The sequence below is a fragment of the Oryzias latipes genome, chromosome 9 (assembly GCF_002234675.1).
Source record: "Oryzias latipes chromosome 9, ASM223467v1".
NCBI lineage: Eukaryota > Metazoa > Chordata > Actinopteri > Beloniformes > Adrianichthyidae > Oryzias > Oryzias latipes.
In genome coordinates this window covers 4,490,176-4,514,951 of record NC_019867.2, presented here as the reverse complement: position 1 = coordinate 4,514,951, position 24,776 = coordinate 4,490,176, and the positions used below count along the sequence as shown (strand labels likewise).

The window sequence follows — 24,776 nt, the reverse complement described above, 5'->3', positions numbered from 1 at the left end:
GCAGATTTGTAAATATGTTAGCAAAGGCTACATACAGTTTTGTGTCCATAACAAACAATATAGTTTTTCATCAAAATGTCCATTGCTTTGGTGGGAGCGGCACAAACCAGTTTTAGTTCTTTTTAGGGCCTTGTTCAGCCTGTTTCATTTTTCTTTTCAGAGTACTTTCTGTTTCACTTGATGTCTTTGTGTAAATTATTTTTCTAAATCAACCATTTTTCATGAAAAAAATTAATATACGAGTATTCAGAATCACCCAGACCCTGCCTTAGCTGTCCTTTGGACAAGTCTCTTCATAGACATTTGAATTCTTGGTTTAGTTTTATTTTGTTTTGGGAGTTTCTGACATGAATGCTTACAGTTTTACACCCCGTGGTGGAGGAAAATGGTTCCCTATCCTGTACATAGATGAGAGTTTATGCAATACTTGAAACAAGGACAGGAACATCTTTAGAAAAAGAACCAGTGAGATCACTTTCACATTGTGGTGGTAGATACTCTGTTCCATATTTGCACTTTAAAACGTACAAAATATCACAATGCTGTTGGCTAGTGACCTGCAATCGTGTTCACAAGAACTTTGAAGCATGTTTATTTATTTACAACATACAGTGTACTCTGAAACAGGAACACATTTATAAATAAATATTGCAATCTTAACAATCCTCCTTTTTATCGTCAGTTCGTCTCGACTCGTCACCTGAGCTTAACGAAGGTGAGGCAACCTCTGCCTGCTCTGTCCTCCTTCCTCCTGTGTGTGCTATCATTCACCAGCCAGGTTTGTTGATATCCATCTTGATCCTTGGGTTTTCTGACATCTCTCACTCTCTCAAAGAGCCATTCAAATAAATAGAACATCTAAGACAAAGAAAATAATCATATATTTTTAAATCCTTAATAAATCTCTAACATAAAAAGCTACAATTCCGTATCTTCCTAAATTAGGAAAATTTGAAGGTAAAACATAATAAAAGCTGTTTATCAAAAGTACAAACAAAAAGGAAAAATATATTTATAATAAGCAAGGTATTTCATGAACTCAGCTGTTTTCTAGATGTTCATTTGCTTTTTCTTGTCACGTCATTCGTCATTTTCTGTTCATCCCATGTATGACGCTGCTTGCACTGCCGCCCGTCTTGTTGCTCCCATTTTCTTTTGAAGAATCCTTATTATTACGTGTTCAGTCAGGCTTTGAAGAGCCCAAGCAGCCATTTCACAGGAGCCCCATCCGTCAGACTCCTGTGAGTGTACCAATGGCGCTCCACTGGATATAGCAGTTCCCAGAGCGTCTACTGCTGTCCAATCACAGACCAGCAGAGAGCCGGGGGGGGGGGGGGGGGGGGGTCAGGACTGGTTCTGAACACAGGAAGGGAACAGATGAAGCCTCGACAATGGTCCTTTCCAGTTTATTATTGTGCAAGAGTAAATGCCTGTGTCCTGGATCCAAGGGAGAATTGGTCTCTTCCATGAAATGTCACTTAAGGCCGTCGACAAAGCCTAGTGAGGAGCGAACGGGACCGCCTTCATTTCAACTCGACCGCAGAAACCCTTCACATTTTAAAGTCTGTAGACTATTTTTAAAAAAAGATTGTTGATCTGACTTTCAGATAGTTGTGAGATTATAACGTTTTATCATAATTAAATACAAAATAGGTTCATATATTAAAACTAGACAGGATTTTTTTAACACAAATGTTGTGAATGTCACAAGCTTGAAAAAGGAAGTCTGTAGTGATGAAAGTTTTCCTGTTGTTCAAATTAATAATGACTTTGTAGTCTGGTTTTTGTTATTTCTCCAGTTGCTTAGTTGGGTGGAGCTTTCTTATCATTGGGAGAGGGCTTGAAGACCTTTGAAGAGGTCACCAGTCCATCGCAGGGCTCTCTGAAGTTACCCTGAATTAATAATGAAGGAATATATTATATTAATGGGTTTCTGAAACAAAACATTCAGAAGCAAGAGTGAGTAATACGGATTTTTTCACTAAAATTATCACAATAAGTAATACAAGACAAACTTATGATGTTACTTATTGTTTGCTACCTTTAGCTTGAGTGTGAGCTAGTGATGACCTTACACTTACCAAAGCTTAAGGGGAGCCAAATGAAAGCATCCCCTTAAAAGTCTCTTTATAACCCTTTCAAACCCTTTAGTCCTCAATCCTGTTTCTAGCATTATTTCTTTTCTCCCTCCAATAATCCATTGCAAAGGCATTACAGGTGAATTGTACTCATCGTCTGCTTTCCCTTTCCACACTCATCCTCTGCTTCTTTATTTCTCAGTCTCTTTCCCCCTAAGTCACAGATTGTCTTGTAGCCTCTCCATGTAGGTTCTGATTTCAGACTGACCCATGTCCATGTCCTGGCACACCCACTTGATGTCATCCTCATTCCCACTGCTCACCAGGACTGAGGAGTTGGTGTATGCTGCTCTTGAATTATCATTGGGCAGAACGGTGGCATAAGAGGTAAATTTGACACGTTTGCGTTTGGCTGCTGCAACTGCAGTCGTGGCTCGTGGGGAATTATTTAGATGCTCTGTTTGGCCGGTGGTGTCTTTGCCACCTGTGGTGATTGCTGAAAGGCACTGATGTGGTTCTGGAACCGACCTTGGCAAGGTTTGTCCATGGGTGAGGCCACGGTGTCCACCTGTGGCCACACCCATCACCAAGGTGTTTCCAGCCCCATTCAACAGGTACTTGCTCTCCTCATATCCTCCTTCGTTCCGGTCAATGATGGTGGTGCACTCGTCAGGCAACCCGCCTTGACACTGGTCGGCTAATAGGTCAGCCTCATTGCCGAGCCACACCCAGTCATGGGCGTGGTTCATGTTGCCTCCGGCCTCCAAAACAGGTACCTGTTTATGACGATATCTGCAAAAAAAAAAAAAAGTTTATGCACAACGGTTGGACAGTTTTTTTGTAAATGCAGACAAGTAGGTCTTCAAATGTTAAGGTAAGTTTAAATTGCTGCTTTCAAATGATGAACTTTATATTCGTGTTTATGTTTCTCTTACCTGAAAGCAAAGCTGACACAGTTGATGAGAAAGACGAGTATTGCCAGGCAGAATACCCCCAGAAGGGCATACATCCCAATCTCCAAGTCTGAGAGGCCTCTGGTTGTCGGGGTCAGCTCACCGTTTCCAGCCCCTGGTACTTCCACCTGGGCTGGGTGACTGCTGTGACCGCTGCCTCTGCTGCCAGCACCTTTTCCACCTGAAGCACGATGAGTTACTGTGCTCTTGGTTGTTGTGCTGACCTGGATATTTGAAAGAGACAAAGGAACATATTTAAGTCTATATTATAATGTGTTTTGGAGTAAACTCATAGTAACATGGTTAGATGTTCTGATACATTCTACTAGAACTGACTTCACACCTTCAAAAAAGACTTTTAAAATCAATTTAAAATCCTTTATCTTGAAAATGATAAAGTTTAGAGCAGACACCCCCAATGACTGTCCCACCTTCCTCATGGCTCCTTCCTCTCGGTCTGCTGCTGCACCGTTGTCCTTCCATTCTCCGTCATCTTTTGTCTGATGATCTCCTGTGCTGTTCTCCAGTTCTCCATTGTCTTCCTGTCCAACTCTCTCTTCACTCTTAGCTCCAAACCTAACAAAAACATTCCCAACTCCAGATGCCAGTACACTTTTCCTTTTGGACTTCTGGCAAGCCTCTGAGATGGCCATCTCCACTCGGATTATAGGTCCCTGCCCCTCTCCCTCTGCAACAATCACTGGCCAGTGCTGCTCCTGAAGGTCAACGTCATAGGAAAGAGGGTGTGTGAGTTGTTATAGCAAATCACATGAAATGTATTCTTCTAGATGTCTTAGATATTCAGACTTTTTAAAAATCTTCATAAGTGCTGTTTCAACCTGATTGGTGATAGAGATGACGCTCTCATCCAGAGAGACAGCCGAGAGGAGGTAGTCTTTGGGGTCGTAGATGTCCAGAGGCGTCACTGAACCATCGCTGTACTGAATCCATGCACTGAACACGGCTTCCTGAATCAATCCCCAACAAAAAAAACCAGTTAGAATTGTTTTGAATTGTATCACCAAAAAACATGTTAAATCTATTTTGTGTTCTTGTGTTATTCTGCTTGGGAGCTACATATGTAAACAAGAGTTATTGTAAAAATCTGGCATAATTGCATCTATCACTGAATAAATGTTCCTCAATCGTCCCAATCAAATAATTAATTAATAACTAAAACTAAATATTTATATTATCTTTTGGAGGAATCCGTTTTTTATTTTTATTGTAACAGAATGAACTCAATAGATTTCCACTTTGACTATTTACAATAATATCTAATCCCTAATATTTTGCTTCAAAATGGCACTATTCATGAAAGTAAAATCATGTGTGACAAACAACTTCTTGTGCCTTAGCCACATGCACTCGTATGGGGCTTGACCCGTACAGGTACTGTGGGCTTTTGGGTTGTCTGGGCTCTTAGAGGAACGGAAATGTGTCTTGCAGTTCAAGCTCAAGCGGCCACCTTAAGGGCCAAAAACGGAACATACTATTACCCTGCGTGTGGTAAGTGCAATGTGAAGTGTTTGTGAGGATAATGTAAGTTGCACACACTTATGACGTGCGGGTGATGCTGTTGTACGGTGTCCTTTGAACAGCACACTGGTCGTTAGTAAAGTGCGTGCACTGGCTCCTGCCTGACTGAGGCCAAATGCTGCATGCTCGTGGTTTGCAGGTGATACGTAGTGATAGGACGACGCCCACACAAACGGTGTTCAGACTGTCTAATTTCCTCATTTCTAACAGCCAGACAAGAGATGTGCAGAGAGCGTGCACCTTTCACTTAAACATTATCACCAGGCTCCCTGTACAGCTCACACGTTTCCATGTGACGCACCTGCGTCTCACCTACTTCACTCTAACATGTCGCGAAAGTGCAAATTGTAACCTGAACGCCCGCAGCATGCCTGTAAAAAAAATGTGCATGAACATTTTCTTCTTAAGCGCTCACCGGGTTGTCTACTATCTTAAAACTTTGTGAGAGCCAACTGTGTGCCCTGTACAGATTTGCCCATTTTACGCCTGCAGATTGCCTGTATCCACCGTGTATCCACCCCTATGACAAAGGCATTAAACATGTTTCGGTTGTTTCAATTAACTTGTATTGCTGTTGTTGTAAAAGTGACTTTTTGTGAGGGTCCTAGTCACCTGTATAAATTATTCACACTATGACATGAGAAAACAGCCAACCGCACTTTTGTTATGCAAACTGTAATGCAAGTGGATTCTTTGCAAAGATAAAAACGTAAAATATAACTCCTGAAACATAACTAAACAGCATTTTACCATAAAAAACAGGAAATCAGGGTGTTAATAGAATATGGTATAACATAAAAAAAAGACAAAAAAGTGCAGCCCGACCACAGAACTAAGAATTTACAGAAAACTGAGCAGTAACCTTAAGTTTTGTGAATGTTTTTTTTTTACGTCCTTTGTTAGTTGTCTATTTTGTTGTATTTCAGGCCTGCACTGCATGAAAGAACAGAACTTTAGGCTCTTGTCAGCGTGGCACTCCTGCTGGGAAATTTCACACTCCTAATTAGAAATTGATTATAGAAAAGATAGCAGCAAGCTGATGTTGGCTTCACAAGAATTACTTCTTTTGCCCCCATGAAGAGAAGTGTTGAGGTATTACAATAGTAAAGAAAAACACTAGCTTAAGATGTAGCCTTATTTGTTGTTTGTAAAGTGTTATTTTTAATGGACATCATGTTTTCTTACCTTTTTAAGTTAAAAATCTAAACTATCAATAGAGTGAGAGAATAAATGTATTGATTTTTTTTGTAACTGACTTGAATGGAACAAACCCCATGATGGCTTTTTTCTGTTGAATCCCCTTTAGAACAAATGGGCAAAAGAACAGCAATTTTGTCACAAAGCACTCCTCAGTGTTCCCGAATCACCTGACGGATGTCCTACCTGTTTGAGCGTGTGCAGCAGCTCGGACGCTGTAGTCGTGAGCTGCAAAGCTTGGTAGTTTCCAGGACTCGCTGTCAAACTGAGGGATAAAGATGCAACTAGTTGAACCCCAAGGTCTGTGATCGTCACCTAGACAAACAAATATCTCTTTGTTAGAGACAGAAATTCAATTCAAAGGCAGAAAAATAACTGGGAATTCTCCAAATGATTGTTAAAAATAATAGGAACTGTCGAAAATGTAAACATTTTGGTTTAGATATTGAAAGATATTTTTAAAAACCCACTTGAAAATTCTATTTCCCTTTTTGTGGTGTCATTTCTCTTACGAACATATGTTAAGAGACTTAAGCACAACATTGCATTCTTGAGTATTTCTTATTTAATTAAATTAAATTGTTGTAAATCAGGAGCAGGCGAAAAAATGCCTTGTGAAAAAGAGTTTATTTGTGACGTAGAAAACATGCTGGGCGGGAAATAAGCTCCCTGCTCCGCTCCATTCTGATGCATCCACGTGCAGACAAATAGATTCATGTACGTCTTTATTTTCCTCGTCTGCTGGAATCTGGCCCAAAAATGTACAGCTAGATTGCTCTAATATTGCTCACCACTTTTTTGCAACGGTAACGTCAAGTTGGGAGTGTGAGGGGCTGTAAGCTAGCGGGACAGCGTGTAAACAGAGAGCTCTTAGAAATTAGGTTGGGGGTGATTGTGTTCCGTGCCAGCAGTCCCGCCTTAAACTTAAAGTTAATTTCTAAAAATGTCCTAGAATATGACAGATTTTTTTTATTTTTTGGCAAAAAACGGCAATGGGAACACTTTGAAAACAGTTTAAAAGATGATTGGAGTGGATGTTTAACCTTTGGGCTAGATGACCCCACCCTTACATTGACGTGTTCTCCCTACAATGACAAAGGTGGATAAAGGTGGAAAGATTTCATTTAATCCATGGACACCAGTGAAGATCACAAATCATTGAAGAAAAAAGGTTCACCGCACTGTCTAGTGGGTCTAGATGACCCAACTCCCAATGTTAAAGTGCTTAGGATAGCACAAGGGTTAAGTGGACAATTATGTGTTTTTTCCAAACAAAAGCCAGTTCATTAATGAGCAAAAGAAGTGCTACATTTAAACATACTATATACAAGTTTTAGGTGAAGGGGTTTGAAATTAGATAAATTGAATAAAATGAATTGAATTTGATACAACTGAAGGATGAAAGTATTTGAAAGCTCAAGTAGCGATTTGTTTACTTTAGGATGCTGCTTATTTCTATATAATAAACAAGTATTATCAATGCCCTAAAATAAAAATAAAATAAACACATTAAAAAAAACATATTCACATTTTAAAAGAAACTTGTGTTCTAGTATCAAATGATACCTTGTCATCCAGCACGGTCACTGACTTCTCTGCCAGGATGGAGTCAGACAGTGGAGACAGAACCTGCAGAAAGCATGACATGAAGCACTTTTAAGGAAGGAAAAAAAATGATGTGAAAAACTCTACTTTAGTAAAAGTATATAAAAACATACTGTACTAATAAATCGTTAATTGTCTGCTTTTAGGTAAAAAAAAGACATAAAAAGAGATGTGTGCTTTTAGGCTTTGCAATCTTCTGTACTTTTTGTGCTGTTGCCTCTGAATTATCAAAGTAATCTTGTCCTCCCAAAGGAGGAAAATTGGCCTCAAATTCATCCACCTATTCTAGGCTACAAAGCCGCTAAATGTAAAAAAAATGTACAAAAACAAACAAACAAGTAAATTGAGGTTTACTATCCTCCTGTTTGCTGTTTGATCCATTGGGTTGACAAGTCCAAAACCAAAAAAGAAGAAGAAGAAGACGGAGGAGGAGCCCATGAAATAAAGGAAAGTGAAGCGGGAGCTCCAAACAGGGCAGGTGTCAGAAGAGGAGCAACAATGACAAACAGACAAGGACAGAGAAGGAGCGTGTGGAGGACTGGATGGAGACAGAAGTAGAAGAGATTAGGAGCCCCGTGTTGGAGTGTAGTCCTCCGCCTGGCGACACGAGGACAGCCACATCTGATTGGTGTACAAAGAAAATCTCTCAGAGAACATGTCAGAGTGTCAAACTCAATCCCACCCTCAGAGAGGTAAGAACGCAGTGATTGACGTCTATGGGATTGCCTTAAAGTCCGATTCAGGAGGAGGGAAAAAAAAGAAGGAGAAAGATGTGGGATAGAGGGAAGGCTTGAGACTCTGAAAACCTGATTTGGTGGTAAAATTGAAATGTCAAACTATCAAATGATGGCTGTCAAATGTGGCAACTTGATGCCGGGTAGATTCTCCTGGCTCTCAAACAGGGCACAGCTGTCTATGAGCACGCCTCGGTACATCTGTGTGTGCGTCCCCCGTTGGTTAAAAGTAACACACTCATCTGTTTCCAAAATCCTGAGGCCTCTGCGCTAAATTATACATGCCAGCAAATACAACTGCCAACCTATTTTACAAGAAATGGAGATTTCACCTAATTTTAAAACTATTCACATGAAACAAACAAAATGAAAACTATCAAGAGAAATGTATTTTTTTAACTATACTGTAAAGACTACAAAGGAATCCATCCCACTTTCCCCTCATGTGTTCAGGATGTGTGTAACTGCTGAACAAGTCAGGGCCAAGCCGCAAACACAAACACACACAGACAATTCCGTAATGAGTCATCAGAAGACGTTTCGACATCCAAGAGAGGAAAATACTTCCATGTGTTCAATGAAGCAATCTGAAGTGTCAAGTGGTGTTGCACCCCCCATAATTAGACATTTCCCACTGTCTCTTTCTGGACTTGTCGTCCATGAAGTGCTACCTACAGTCTACTGGAAATCTAAATGAAAGCTGTGGGTTGAAGCGCATCGATTTAAGCGGAAACATCTGAACAGACAGTTTCGTGGTCCGTAATTGGTTCAGGAAGAAACGTCAGTGAAAAGAGGAACTGTGCTCACCTGGATGATGGTGACTCCCACATCCTGCCCTATCAGCACCCCTCCATCTACCAGCTTGGCGATGTGAGGTTTTTCTACCTGTTGAATGTGACAACAGTACAAAAAAGCACAGCATTAGAGCATTATTGGGGTACGTTTCAACAATAATCCAATCTATTTTCAGCTACAAGCTTGTTGTACAACTGTAGAAAAGTCATGTACATGTAAATCCAAGTAAAAAAAATATTTTTTGTGTTTATATTTATTATTTTATATGTTTTTAATATTGTAAATCAGTCCATATCCTCCTTAACCTTATTGGACGCTGATGTTACAGAATGTGCACGAGACCTGTATTTTTATTATGCACAATTTAAATCTAAGCCATTAAACTGTGGGGCTTACACACCTGGTAGGCAAGTTAAAGTCCCACTCTGATCATCTTCTGATTATTTTCAAAGCATTCCCAGTGGTCTTCTGACTATGAATTTGCCGTCTTTGGGCAAAAAAAAAATCATTTTCTTTAACGTAGTTTCTGCTGAGTGGCAGGAGTTCATTAGAAATTGGCTTCTGAGTTGTGCACTTTACTGAAGGCAAATGTGAGCGTAATAAGCATAATGGCCACATTGGTCTTTTTCATGACGTGCCAGGTTGACTGCATTTGGATCAACCCAACCCCCCCTTACCAACCCCACTGCTGAGAGCTCTCTGTTTACACATTCCTCTGCTAGCTTACAGCCCCTCTACTCTAACCTAACATTACTGGTACTGGTACAGCTGGTATCCAGCTGTACAGTTTTGAGCCAGATTCCAACTCAGACGCGTAAAACAAAGACGTGCGTGGATCTAGTCAATATGGAGCAGAGCAGCAAGCTTGTGGCCGCCCAGGATTTTCTATGTCACAAATAAGCTCTTTTTCAAGCAGCATTATCTTGTCTGCTCCTGATTCACAACAATTTGTCTAAATCAAAATACACAGCAATGCCATGTTGAGCTTCATTTTCTTTATACGTGTCCTCCACCTACAGAGAAATACCCATAAGAACTTCAAAAACGCAGTTTTCACCTGGATGGATCTTTAAGGAGACAAAATTTATACGAAATATGACATTTTGACAAAGTTCTTCTTTGTTTCATAGAACTGGGGTTCTATAAATGCTGTAAAGAACCAGCTGTTACTTGATCAATGTTTGTCTTTATAAACTTGAAACAGTTTCACGCTCTTCCGTTTGTTCCTTCCTGTCTGAAGTTCACTATTCCGCTGCTCATCAATAAAAACGTGAAACCCAGATCACCAGGCACTGGGACACGTTTGCTTCCTTACCTTTAACTGATCTAAGACCAAATGTGTGATGTCAGCCTGCCAATCAGCACCCAGCATGTAAACCATTTCCCCCCCGGGGTCAGAGGGTTCTGCCACAAAGTGAGTGAGCACCCGGACCAGAGCATGCTGATACTGAAGGGAGAAAAGGGATGAAATGAGATCAGAGGGATAAAAATAATAACAGATAAACAGAATCATCTAAACAAATCACTAAAATCCTTATTTATACAACTATTGTCTTGGAGAAAACACAGGATATATTTGATTTTTAAGGGCAACAACTTACAAAAATGCTCCCAAGACTTTTATGCATTAGAAAAGGTTTCCTTTCTAATCCCAGCTAACAAAAACATTACTTAATAAAGTTATTTTTATTTTTATTTCCAACAGCAAATCTAGAAAAGTAGCTTTCAGAGTGTGATATGAAATGCAATCAAATGATACCTGGAGGGTGCAGCCTTTGCCTTTCCTGTCATCATCCTCATCATCCTCACTGTCTCTGGTGGGTCTGGGAGGACAGGAGATAAAGGAGACGGAAAGAAAAAATAATATGAGAGGGTGAGATTATCAGGTAATTAAAGGCCCCTTTAATTTTTGCACTCTCGGTTTAAGCTAGTGTCAAATCTTAGCTTCAGGTTACATTTTAAACACATTTTCATTTAAAATCCATGTGTGACCAGTTTGAAGCACCTTCATTATTCCAGCTGCTGAGTTTATTGAGATGTTGGCAAAAACAGATTACTGGTGTGCCTGTTTGAGTTTAAGCGTCCAATCATTAAAACAAATCTGGACTTTATAAGAACCTACACCCGGTATGTGATATTCATTTAAAACAAAACAGGTTAGTACAGAAGAATAACAGTAATGGGGGGAAGGGACGAGTAGAGTGGATGGCTTCAGACCAATGCAGGTGAAATATGAATCAGAATCAGAATCAGAATCAGAAAGCCTTTATTGTCATTGTTACACAAGAAACTTGTGACAACGAGATTACCGGTGCTCTCCAGCTGCTTAAACAATAAAAATAGATAATCTTGTAAAACACAATAAAATTGTGTTTCACTGAAAATATACATATGTACAAAGCTAAATAACTATTTTAAATTGCACGTTTGCTTCCTTACCTTACCAGGCTGACATCACACATTTGGTCTTAGATCAGTTGTGATCATTATTAACAATAAACTGTGTTTTTCCTTGATTATTAGTGGTGTGTTTATGTTGTCCTTTATGCTGAATGTAGGGAAGATGATTAGTAACATCAGTATACATCAAATATAATATTACACATATAAAAATAGTGTGAGAATGACAACAAAGACAAATGTAGATTTCTTTTCTACTTTGCATGGACAATTCCTTATTATAGTGTCGCTTTTTAAAGGCTTTCATGTATTTTATAACATTTTGATGCTGGGAAGGCCTCTTAAGAAAAGATAAATGACTTTGTTCTTTTATTTTCACTAGCAGTTCTGTGCAGCACTCGTATGAATTTATAAAAAAGTCACAATTTTACGAGTAAAAAATAAAAACTTTATGAATTAAAACCATACATTTAGAAAAAAAAAGTCACACTTTTTGAAAATAAAGATGTTATTTGATGAAAGTAAAGTTATACTATTACAAAAAACAGAAAAAAAACGGATTCAGTGATAGACTTGAGCAGAGTGACGTCCATCCCATTTCCCTAAATCAACAGTAAAATACACTAAACAGAGAATGTTCAGTTGTCTTTGCTGAAACATTTTATAAGCTAAAAATAACATTTTAGAATTGAAAAAGCATGACGTTTTCCTTTTAAAATTTCAACTTTTTAAAGCACAAATTCATATGACTTTGTTTTTGTGAATTATTTTTTTTTTTCATGGTTGCTTAACTTTATTCTTGTAAAATTTTGGCTTTTTCCTCATAATTTCACAACTCGTTTTTCATTTATTATATTTTCCTCTTTTAAGATAGCACTCCGGCGTTCCTCCTCCAGCTGTAAATCTCTTTTTTTTCCCTGGAACACAGAAATGAACACAAACTATTTCTTCCCTCTCTGCATCATTTCCACCCAACACAGTTGAAGGACTTGTGCATCCTGTAACTTTTTGCAGCACTTGTGTAAACCAGGCAATATAAGAAGAATTCTCTTTCCACTCTCCGTGGCTGCGGTCACACGTGTGTGTCTGTGTGCGTAGCGGCTCAGTGTTTTACTCTGCGACATCGTGGTTAGAGTGGGGAGAGGCGCGTGTGAGTCTGCACACACAGGTCCAGGCTGGCTGAACCGAAAACGGGCAAAATTGGAAAAAAAAAAGACCCAGCAGAGCAGAATAGGAAGATGTCAAAATGGAAAATAAAAGCAACAAACAGGCAAAAAAAAGGCACCCCAGAGCAGCTGAAGAGCAGAGCGTAAAATTAGAATAAATGGGCAGCATTAAGATTGTTAAAAGAATACAAATTATTATAGAAATTTTAGGTAAATTAAATTAGTTTAAGGAGGACGTACAGAAGATTTACTTGTTTATCAATATCATATTTCTTTTAAATCCCCTTCTTGTTCTGCAATCTTGTCCCATTAAATAAATAAAGCTTAAAATAATGCAGCTCTATGTGAATTCTTTCTTAATATGCTGCTGCAGATTAATACTTAAGGGAACAGCCGTCACAAAAAAATCTTTAAATATATACCACTTTAAATGTGCTTAACAAAAAACAGGAAGAGTGACAGCAAATGCCGATGTGCTGTGAAGTCAGAAAGCTTGTTGCCATCATCCACACGATCAGCGTCCTTCTATACTTTGGGGTTACCTCCTGTTGGCGACGATGGGCACCCTCCAGCCTTTGACCTGGCTCAGCTCCGTGTCCGACATGTCGATCTGCAGCGGCAGCTTCGGCACCCAGACGTTGAGGTGCAGCTGAGCGGTCAGGTGGAGGTAGGTGAAGTTTACTGCCAAGGACTGATGACCCCGCATCTCCTTACCGTTTACCAAGACTTGATTGCAATTCTGAGACACCTGCAAACATGTCAAAAGAAAAAAAAGAGGACAGCGTGAGAATTCACTTCCTCCTTTTTCTCCTGACCTGCAGTAGTCCTGGACTGCAGGACCAGATTGTTCTCGCAATCCTCCTTTCTACTGCACCTTTAAGCAAAAATGTTACTGCTGCCACATGCTCAAAATCTCATCTAAATTTGCACCCACCTAGTGCCTGAGGAAAATGAATTTTGGGCCTTTTAAATTATCCCACCACCCCCCAAAAATGGGGTCAACTTCTGTTATTGGGCCCCCGAAAAAAGTATTTCAAAATCCACTAACGAAACCAAAAAACATGTGTCCAGGATTTCCAAAGGAAGTTTTGAAATTATTATGGGATGGCCACAGGACCTACAACTTAGCAGCTTTTCTGTTGCAAAGTGTGAAATTTGGCGATTTTCACATCCTTGTAAAATATAAAAAATAATTGATGGCTCAATCTTTACAAATTTTCGTACACGCCCCACCAGGTCAAGTTTTTCCCACCACATTGACCTTTGAGCTTCAATCAGAAAAAAAAAAGCTTTGCGTCAAGCGGTTGCACGTAACCAAAATGAGGAATTGTTGTAAAGCATGCTTATATAGTATGAGTTACAGAACCCCACAAGGATAAATATTGAGGCCTAATCCCTCGCCTCAATCGTGGGTAATGTAAAACATTAAAAGCATTTGGTAATATTTATGCAAACATTTTAAAAATATGTGGAAAATCCAAAAGAGTTAAATAAAAATAGCAAAAACACTTTAGTAAAATCCTCCTAGGGAATGTGATCTATCATCTTCTCAAGCATCAATCGGAGGCTACTTAGGAAAAAAGGTTTAGAGGTTGCAGGTTTTTAATGACGTTAGCGTGGTGAGGGGTCAAAAACGTTTACCTGTTGCCCGAAATAATGTGAAAATGTAATGAAATACATGAAATGTTAAAAATAATAATGATGATATGAACATATCAGGAATGTGGGCGCGGTTCACAAAAACCTCTGTTGCCAAGGAAATCCAAACGTTTGTTCTTGCAGATTCTTCTAAGAAGTCACAGTGTTTGTCACCCCCAGGCCAGCAAATAATAAAATGGTTTCTAAGGAGATAAATCTAAAATAAAATGAATTTGGGGCAGAGTGAGGGCAACTTCAAGGGACGGTGCAGAAAGTATACCTTGTCACATTTTAGAAAAATCTATAAAAAACATAAATAGTATAAATTCAATGGATTACTTTGGTTTACAAAATGATGGCTTTTCTTTTTCGGTTGAACTAAAAGTGTCTGTTTTTGCGGGGAAATATGTACATATGTTCCCTTTTATCTTGTAATTGCAGATCTGTGGTCTTAGAATGCTATTTTTCAATTTCAATGAATACAAAGGTTGGAAAATGTGTGTGGACACCAGATTGTAATGCATATTTTCAGGAATAGATTGCACCTTGACAGAAACGGTGACTGTTTGAGGCCAAACTGCAAAAAAAACAAAACAAAAAAAACACCTGGATTTCATTCATTTCTGTCTCACTTGGCTGACTGCGTTACTGATCCACTTGACACTTTTTTGGACTAATCATCCCACATGTTTTGCCAACAGTGCCTTCTTTAATGAAGGCCAATGTGAGCGTAATAAGCATAATGCCCACACTGGCCTGTTTCATGATGTGCCAGGTTGACTGCATTTGTACTTCAACAATACATTTTTTTAGGTTTTACGAGTGTATTTATGTGCTCAAAAAAAAAAAGGCTGTTTGATGTATAGTGTTTTTTGTCTTTGTCAACCGCCTCCTGAAATCTTTAATAACAATGAAGTCATTGAACGATGGTCCAAGACAGGGGCCAGCCGCCCCTGCCCAGGAGGGGGGCACCCCAGGGAGAAGGGGGCCCACAAGGGTTGTTGTAGACATGGCCCGACCAGGCTCGGCCACAGATAGAAGTTTGGCGAGGCCCAGCACCCGGCGGCAAGGACCAGAACCCACCCCACAGGGACACAGTGTCCCTAAGTTTGTCTCTAAGTTTGCGTTTTCCCTTGAGGGAGATCAACCCAATGGTGCAACTGGCACTGATATCAGAACAAAAGCAACAGTTTTGAAAAAAAAATCTAAAACGTTCTGTTAAATTTGTGTGTTTTCCTTCAAAGCCTGTAGCATGTTTTCGTCCAGACCTCATTTCTTTCTCTGATGAGGTGGATTGCCAAAACACACCATGCATCTGCTCCTGGTTCGGCCCTACTGTCAATTTTAGATCCCGTTGAACCCTTGATCTAGAGTATACCTGCAGACCTGCATCCTGTCAAAGAAGGTACGTTTTCTCATCACACGTGTCTCCAACTGTGTCCTGAAAGAATTTCTACCATTGCATTGAAATTCCTATGTTTCTGACCACAATGGAAACGACTTGGGATGATGTTTTTCAATTGATGAAATATCAAAAAAAAAAAAAAATTGAATACACAGAAGTTGTTTTTTATATGGTCAAACATGATTAATTATTTCCTTTAAATTTAGCCTGCATTAATTCTTAAATCAAAAAAGAAAACAGAAAAAAGACCTATACTTACGTCATATAAAATATACTAACAATCTGCAGCTCCAGTCTAAATAGGAAAACAAACAAAAATAAATAAAGAGACTGACATATTGAAAAAAAGCACAATGGTCACTTATTAGAATTTTTTTTTTTTAAGTTTACATTTAAAATGTATTTAACCTTTTTCCATTACAGCTATAATTTTTTTTTGGTGAATTAAAGTGATTTTTATCTGTAATATAAAAAGATTGTTTTGCAGAAACTCAGTAGTAGAAAAGCATTTTGTGTTTTCACTATATAATGCAACATTTTTGCTGCGTTACTCAGCTTTTTACCAATTTTTCTATTAAAAAAAGACAAATCTGTGCATATAGAATTTAGGCAGTGCAACATATTTTATTTGAGGCTTTTTTGGGCTCTTTGATCTTCTAAAAGGTTAACATTTCTTAAATCACAGCCGCAGCGTTTCTTCTGTCTGCTTTCACTTTTTAAAACATTTCAATTTAACTTTCCATTCTATGCCTTTGCTCCCCTGGCATAAAATATAAGATGCCCGGCCCCTCTCCTCTCAGCTTCCCATTTTCAATTTCTCCCTTTCTTCTCCCCTTTTTAATTTTTTTTTTAGATCTCTCCCAACATGCACCATCTTCCTCGCTTGACCTGCTCTTACTTTTGTTACCACCTCATCCCCATCCTCCCTCATTGCCCGGTCTTCCTCTTCATCTTCCTCCCTACTCGGAAACCTGATTTACCGCTCGCCAACATCAAAGGGATGTTAGACTATTGCTGCCTCGAACTATTTCTCCAAATCAGTTTTATTTTCCAGGTGAAAATTAGTGTGAAAACTGCAGCAGGCGTTTGGTCTCCAATGAAGGGCTGAAGATGGCGGCAGTCAGTAGGAGAGCAAAACACTGTGACCATTGTTCATATCTGTTATTTACAGCACGGGTTTGAACTGCCACTGTGCCGGGAGCTGAAATCCCGAGGGATGGGGGAAGTGCCGCGTTCAAAATCAAGTTTAAGTCAAGTGGAAAAAAGCTGTAAAACTTTAAAGCACAGAAAGATGAACACAGATTAGAACCACCTAAAAAGATGACAGCTAAAAGCTTTCTCCTCTACAGTCTGACAACACATGTTCACACTTTACACCATCATTTTCCTATATTTGTGTTTAATTTGCTTACTCCTGATCAGTTAATCTGACTTAATCACTAAAGAAGTATACATAAATCTAAAGATTCTGCATCTGGTCACATAACTTCTTTTGTTTGTGTCCAAAGGGGTCTGGAATCAAGAAGCAAAAGCATTTTCCAAAAAGTTGCCTGCAACCACATGAAAGGGATGACAAACGGGATGAATGCGTGAATAGTGGCAGACAGTTGACCCCACTGCAAACAGACACACAGCTGAGTTTAATGTATGTGTCAGCATGAGAGATGTCTTTTTTTTGACTGAAAGTTTGTTTTGTCCACATTTATATCTGTTCTGTTTAATAATTCACATCAAATGAATACACTGTGCTGCAAAATAAATGTTCTTTCACTGCCTGTGTGATAGAAATGTTATATATTATGCTTACAGTTTTGTGTCATTTTATGTATTTTTCTAACTTTACCACTGAATTCCTGGACAAAACAAAATATTTTAACAAAAGTTAAAGAACATTTTCCACATGAACATAACCTGTCTCAGGAAAAAAAAGTCTGATTTTTGTTCTGCTATTCAAGGAATTAATGCAGTTGAATAATTCATCTTTGTGGTGCTGCAAATACGAACGTGGCTGGAAAGATCATCAAGGAATTACTCTCCCTACTCCATTAAATTGAAGCATTGATTGAACTGTAAGCTTTTCTTTCTTCTTGTCTATAAAGATTTGAAACTTTTGGTTGGTGTTCAAACAGCAGGGCTATTTAAACAATCATTGGCTCTAAGTAACTTTTATAAAACAAAGATTCCCCTTTGATGTGCCAAAGAACCAAAGTGCAACAGCAACTATTCAAAATAATGTTGTTCACCAGTGCGAATCAGCTGTCACTGGTTTGGCAGAGAGTTTTTACGCCTGATGCCCTTCCTCGCTCAACCCTGTATTTTCAAAGGAAACCCAGATATGCAGTAGGGTTAAGGGTCTTGTCTTTTGAGATGGTAAGGTCGCGCGGGGCGACACGTGACGCACTAAACACTTCTGCGGGGCGGAGTGCCTGGTCCTCCGCCGGTGACTTGGCGCGCAGCAGAGCCAGTAGCGGCTTTCCGATGGCAGAAAAAAATTTGCGCTCACGTGTGCAGTGACGTATGGATCAGGGGATGTTTGATTGGCCGTTCTGCATGTCAATCACGCCACAGACTTCCAAGCGAGGATGATGATTCGCTGATGGATTTTTAAAAAATACAATTAATTTTTTTCAGTTGTTTATCTCCGATGGCCCGCAATCTACCCACAATGAGCACCCCTGCTCTACACTATATTACATTGCAGCACAACTGGTACAAACAAGTGGCTAAATTTACACAACCAAGAGCTACAGTTCCTCTATGTACTGAGAAAAACACTGTGGTCATACAAGCTGCCAATATGTAGCATTTCACATAAGTGACAAAAACATTGTTATTTTTAAATTTTTAAATCGCTTTACGCAAGTTAAACCTGCCTTTTTTGTCTCAATATTATACTTTTGACTGAAAGACTTTTTTCTTTTTAACATGGAAAACTGCGCAATAAAATGTAGACGCATAAAAATATTCAGACAGTCTGTTTAAATAAACAGCTTGATTAGAGATGTAAAGATGATAAAGAAAATAATATATATTTTTTTTTAAACTGATTTTTACCTGTACACAAAGCAGAAGCAGCGTAAGGAGAAAAAGAATGAAGTTACATGGAGAGTGGTTAAAAGGACATTTGAAAACTGGGGACAAAAAGTTACAAAAAAAAAATAATCTCAGCAGGTGTTAACAATCAAAAAACAGTTTTTGTCCTCATCACATGTAATAACAATAAACAACAAAGCGTGCACACACACACACACACACAATAATGACTCTGAAAAGGGCTGTACGACCTATATCTGCAGAAACTAGAATGAAGTATGGAGAAAGTAATGTCTGACTCTCATTGATTTATCTTTGCAATAACAACAACATGCACACTTTAGAAAGATGTTACTCTGAAATAGAACATTGAATTGCTTCGTTTGGAATGTTTTCACTTTTGTTTGTCTGCTCTCATAATGCTGCAACCTGCTAAAAGCAGCATTATTACTAAAAGCACTGCAATTTCTTCAAATGTTGGAGCACATGTTAGAGTTCACATAAAAAAAACATACATATACAGACAGGACCATGAATATTTGGACAGAGACACATTCTTTCTAGTTTAGTCTCTGTACTTTGCCACAGTCAATTTTAAATAAAACAACTCAGATGCCATTGAAGTGCAGACTTTCAGCTTTTATTCCATGAGTTGAACAAAAAGATTGCGTAAAAATGTGAAAACTAAAGCATTTTTTAAACACAATCCCTTCATTTCAAGGGCTGGTAAGTAATCGGACAAATGAAATACACTGCATATGTTTTCTTTTCTTTTTTTGATTGCAGCAGCTAAAGAAAGAGTAGCATTTAGTCAAGTCTAGGCTGTAACTCAAATTGAAAATTTTCAGCAAATGGATTAGGGTGAATGTGCATGCTTTCACTCAGAATGAAGCACGCTGGGCTGAAATAGGACGTGGGAGCCTCTGACCCGCAGACTCCAGGCTTGCTTCAGCGCAAATTGCCTTTATTATCTGGGCTTTTGTAAACATTAATTTGCAGTCATGTCTCAAAGGATGTGCAGGAGCCAGTCACAGTTTTCCTATCAAACCGCCTTTTACTTTTCTCTGTCCTGAAAAGCTGTACTTTGAATATCAAAACCACTTTGTTGTTGACTGGAAAGCAAACCGTTTGTTTTATTACTTTGGGTTCATTTCAGCTTGTCGACACCAAGTTTACCAACAATGAAAAAATGTGTTCTTGTTGCTAAAAGAGGTAATTCTGATTTTCTATATCCATGTTTAGGTATTAATTGATCAATTAATCAACTTCACTTAAAAAGTTATCTGTAAAGTAACATAACTCCATCATTTTAGGCCTAGGCTATATTGAAGTCCAATCATCTTTTGATCTGTTTTCAAATTGTTACTAATGGTCTTTTAATTATGATCATATTGTTTTATAAATAAAATGTAAAAAAAAAAAAAACTGTCATTTTCTAAGACATACTTTCTGCAGAGTGGCAGGAGTTCGCCTCTGAGTTGTGGCCTGAACAGTTGGCACAGAGTAATCCTGTGCTCATTTCCCATCATCCCCTTGTTTACACTCTAGTTACGGCTCCTAACAACCCAAAGCTAACATTAGTGGCGCAACAAAAAACCCGAGACGAGGAAAACAAAGACGTTAATGGATCTATTAGTCTTCAAGTGGATTCATTAGAATGGAGTGGAGTGAAGAGCTTGCTGCCCGCCGTTCGTGGTTTGTATGTACCAACTACAAACTTTGTCAAACTGCATTATTTCATCTGCTCCCGATTCAGATTAAAACACACATACCATCACATACCATAACTCTTTGACCGTTTAAGCAATCAGCATGAATCAGCTGATTATGATGCGGAGAAAAGAAAAACGGCTTTTCATATCGGCACCAAAATGCAACACATTACTAACAGAAAGTGTTGCACAATGGTGCAAATGTGCTTTTCTCCCCAGACAGAATCAGCTGATTTACTGATGCATATCAGCGGAAGGCTGCTTTTGTACACACCAGAATCCTCTGGAATTACATTAATTGAGTAAACAGTTGAAGGGTTATGATAGTTTAAAGAATGTCAACACTGGAGCTAAAACTCTGGAGTTAAAGGGTTAAATTAGCAGAATCGAACAGAAACTTCACAGTAAAAACCATGGCGGGACTTGAACCAAAGACTTGTTACGTTGAGGCGAGAGTGCTAACCACTACACCACTGTGCTGCCCTTAGGCGACCATACCCGCTTAAAAGCATCGTCACACAAAAACCACTGAAACACAGATAATAAACAATCAAACAATTTTTTTTTGTTTTTTTTGAAAAAAGTTACAACCAATCCACATAAGGAACCAAACAAACAAAAAAGCGTTATATATTTTTTTTATTTCTCTTTAACGGAACATAAAGTTTTCTTCAGGCCATGAAATGAACTTATAGTTCATTACGCCCGTCTTTCAGTTGACTCTCTTTCCTTTCCTCAAAACCAGCCTAGAAGTCCCAAAACTCAGCCACCCACTCACACCCATTTGCCAGCAATCTCCTTAGGCAAAGTCATTTATTCAAATTCATATTAATTTCCCTTCAAGCTTAGTGATCCGTCTAAATTTAAAGTTGCCGTTCTCTCCGTCTTCTGCATATCTCTTACTGTATCTGATTTTCTCTATTACTCTCTAGAATATGTAATCCTAACCTGTAAATTCCTTCATCCATCTCTCACTCTCAGTTTTCATTTCTCAGTCTTTGTTTCTGTGCGTTTCACAGTCCACCTCCCTTTATTACACCACCCATTCCAAATTCTCTCTGCCTCCAGCAATCCTATCCATCTGACTTTAAGAATCATATCATCCAATCAGGGGCCACTCCTGAGACGGAAGCGGGCCCTGAGGGACAGACTGATGGGATTGACGTCCCACCTGTCTGTCATTTAAGGAAGCCCACATAAAGCCAAAGCATCTTTGCACAAAGTTTCACATGACTGCAATTTTGGCACAAAGGCTCTGTTTTTGCACACACTGGTGACATCTGAGACAGGCTGCAGACACGCAAGTATACAAGTTTGCATCTCATCGCTGGGCCTGTCGGTTTTAATTTCAGAAAGTGTAAAGTAAAGAAAAAAAAAGCCTCTTAAGACCTTAAACACTTTGCTGTTTTCCACAGTGAAAGTCTGTAATTAGGAGATAGAAAGTGACAGCTTGAACATGTGAAGAAAAAAATAGATTTACAAAATTTGTAAGGAGCCCAAGAAGGTAGACAATTTTACACAAAACAAGAAAACAGGAGACAATGATAGAAACATAAGGAGATGTGTGTGTTTTCTGTTATTCCACCAACTAGTGAACAATAACTTTTTCAGCTCATTAATCGTTGTCAAATTTCATGCCGCACTTTTAACCTCCCTTTGAGTGTTTTTTTTCTTAGTAATGCGGTGAAGAAAAACCTTCCTCCGTCTTTCTAGGGGAGGTCTTCGGGGCTTCAGCTAAAGGGAGTGAGTGGCTTTATGTTTGTGCTTTTATGTGAAGAGGGTGCAGCCTCTTTTTCTGTAAAGCCTCCAGGTCCTGTGCGAATTAAAATGCTTATTAGCATAGGGATATAAGTCAAGGCTGCCCCCAATATGTCTGTTTGTATGGTCTTATTGTGACCTAACTGAGTCTGTGTGTAAGTGTAAGTGTGTGTTGGTGCTCATTTTCAAGTTTTACATATGTATTAAAAGTTTTACATACACACTTCCAAGTTTCAAAGTAAAAAAAATAATAATAATAATTGCTTTATGGTAAAATTTAAACTGTAACTTTTTTAAGCCACTGTTGACGTCCATATCCATGTGAAAAATTGATGCCATGTTTATTTTTCTTTTTTATCCAAGTGATTTGGTGTTTTCATTTTTTTATTCTTTAAAAAGAAAGGCTGGAATGACCGTCTTCATCTTCTGCCGTTTCTTCTTTTGAAATGACGTTGTTGCTTGAGGAGCATTTAAGATCTTGAGATAAAAAACTCAGCTGTGTTAAGGTTTGGAACTGGATTGTTATCTTGAAAAAGTGCAAAAAGAAAAGACCCCTTCACATGGTAGCTATATGTGAAGCCCCAACGAGAGTTGGAGGAGGTCAAAGATCCTGAGGAGGCGGGAGGTAGAGGCGCTGCGCTCTTGTGCCTTCAGCAGCCGGCTAAGGAGCTTGAGTGGTCTGATTAGGAAGCCTCTTGTGCTTTTTCTTTTTATTGAGGACTTCCAGGTGAACTCGACTGAGAAGATTCCTGAGGGTAGACCCAAACCTTGGTGGGGGAATCACAAATCTAATTTAGTTTAGGAACAAAAAAAATAAAAAATAGGAATGTTGTCATAAAGGAAGCACCTGGTTTGTGGCTTAAAGACCCACTCAGATGAAAATCCTGTTTTTAACATGTAGCATTTTTCTGATGATGAAGGAAGTATTTAACGAAAATTAAGCTTAAAATTCAATTTCTGAGTTTGAAAATATCTCATTTATGGTCTTGAAAATGCGCTGGGCGGGCTACAAGCTCCCTGCTCCGCTCCCGTCTGATGCACTTACCTGTAGACGAGGAGATCCAAGTACGTCTTCATTTTCCTCGTGAGGGCTGGAATCCTGCTTACAATTGTACATCATGATAGATCCAATATTTCTCGCCATTTAATGTTAGGTTGGGGATTTGAGAGACTGTAAATTAGCGGGAGAGACGTGTAAACCGAGAGCTCTCAGCAATGGGGAGGAGAAACTATATCCAACAAAATGACTTTTTAATTATTTTGACTAAAAACGACAAGAAAATTCCTAATTAAAAGACCACTGGGAATGCTTTGAAACATGATATCTCACTCAAACGTGTGAGATATCATTAGAAATGCAAGGATGTCCTTTTTTTTAATCACATCAGGATTTAGTGAAGAAAACTTTGAATGACATAATCCAAAATACAACTCTTCCCTACAGAGAACACAAATAAATTGGTTTCTTCTCAGAAGGATGTGTTGAAAGAATAGAAGACGGATGATGAGACGTTTGCTAACAGCAGCTCCTTTGTATTTTTGAAGCAAAAGCTTCTGCAGAATGTCTTAAGTTTAGAACAATATTAATAGTTTTATTAAACCTTTATGGAAAAACAAAATAAAACATTTGTTTACATTATTGTGCTTCGATATACTGTGGAGCTAAAATGATCAAAAAGGCAACATTTAATACCTAAAGGGACAAAACAGGATCAGAAAAGAGTGTTCATGAGAAAAACAACAGTTGAAATCTTTCTGAAACCTAACAATTGAAAAAAATGAAAGCATTATGTAATATTTTATAAAACATACTGAATCCCATTTGGTTTTTGGAAAGGGTGAGAATCGGCACGCCTTCTCTGTCCGGCGCATTTGTTCAACATGAAGGTAATTACCTGCCTGTTCTGTGTCACTTTTGCCCTGCGAATTTTACAGTACATGATTTCATAACATTTAAGCTAAAGTGGATTTAAACATAAGTGGTGTAATGCTGGAAAGAGCAGATGTCTGACCCCTGTGAAAGCAGCTCAGCAGCTCAGCAGCTTGGCCTTTTCCACTGTTAATAGCTCTGCAGCGGCAGCCAGCCGCAGGCTGCTGACAAGAACACACACAGAACCACTGCAGCTGATTTAGACAATTCCCATCTCTTCTTTCTGCCTTGTACTACAGCATGTTTCCCTCCATGTCTGGGCTTTCCACGGTTCAACTTTCAAATAAACCCAAATGAGGAAAGCGAGATGAAAAAGACAGGACGATGACAGAAATGGCTTTAGGAATAGGCAATCTAGGAACTAAACTGCATCCAGCGGGTAGACATCTGATCAGGATTCCTCCTGGACGACTCCCTGCGGAGCTATTCAGGTCACATTCATTTGAGGGGGAGACTCCAGGGCAGGCCCTGGAGATTATACCTCCCAAGCAGGATTAGACGGCCTCAGGCTCCCCTAGGAGGAGATGGGGAACGCGGCTTAAGGAACGCCAGATCTGCTCAGCTTTCTGTTTCCTGCTGCCCCCAAATCAACTGGAGAAAAGGTAGAAATCAGGGTTTTTTATGGTCACAATCTAAAATACCTATTCTGTTTTTTTAAATGAGTTTAGTTCAGTTTGGATGTTCATGCTGCAGTTCTTTGCCCTGTAAGGATTGGCAAACTGCCTCTAGACTCCAGCAACCCCGGGACCCCGCACTGGAACAAACGGGTAGAGTAAATGGATGGATGGATGCTTAGGTCAACACATTATATGATGAAGTAAAACTAATAGATT

At 39.0% G+C, this 24,776-nt stretch overlaps 1 protein-coding gene across 1 annotated transcript in view; it reads right to left on the bottom strand.

The window, feature by feature from the left end:
- Nucleotides 1-298: 298 nt before the first annotated feature.
- Nucleotides 299-24,776, bottom strand: part of LOC101160243 (transmembrane protein 132C) — a 239,825-nt gene continuing 215,347 nt past the window's right edge. Inside the window, exons 7-16 of the mRNA XM_020705714.2 lie at nucleotides 13,010-13,215; nucleotides 10,661-10,724; nucleotides 10,217-10,348; nucleotides 8,914-8,991; nucleotides 7,334-7,396; nucleotides 5,954-6,082; nucleotides 3,871-3,999; nucleotides 3,463-3,747; nucleotides 3,014-3,255; nucleotides 299-2,870 (exon numbers count right to left, since the gene is read on the bottom strand). Of these exons, the coding sequence (XP_020561373.2) occupies nucleotides 2,297-2,870; nucleotides 3,014-3,255; nucleotides 3,463-3,747; nucleotides 3,871-3,999; nucleotides 5,954-6,082; nucleotides 7,334-7,396; nucleotides 8,914-8,991; nucleotides 10,217-10,348; nucleotides 10,661-10,724; nucleotides 13,010-13,215 (1,902 nt within the window). The 3' untranslated portion in view covers nucleotides 299-2,296. The remainder of the gene's footprint in view (nucleotides 2,871-3,013; nucleotides 3,256-3,462; nucleotides 3,748-3,870; nucleotides 4,000-5,953; nucleotides 6,083-7,333; nucleotides 7,397-8,913; nucleotides 8,992-10,216; nucleotides 10,349-10,660; nucleotides 10,725-13,009; nucleotides 13,216-24,776) is intronic.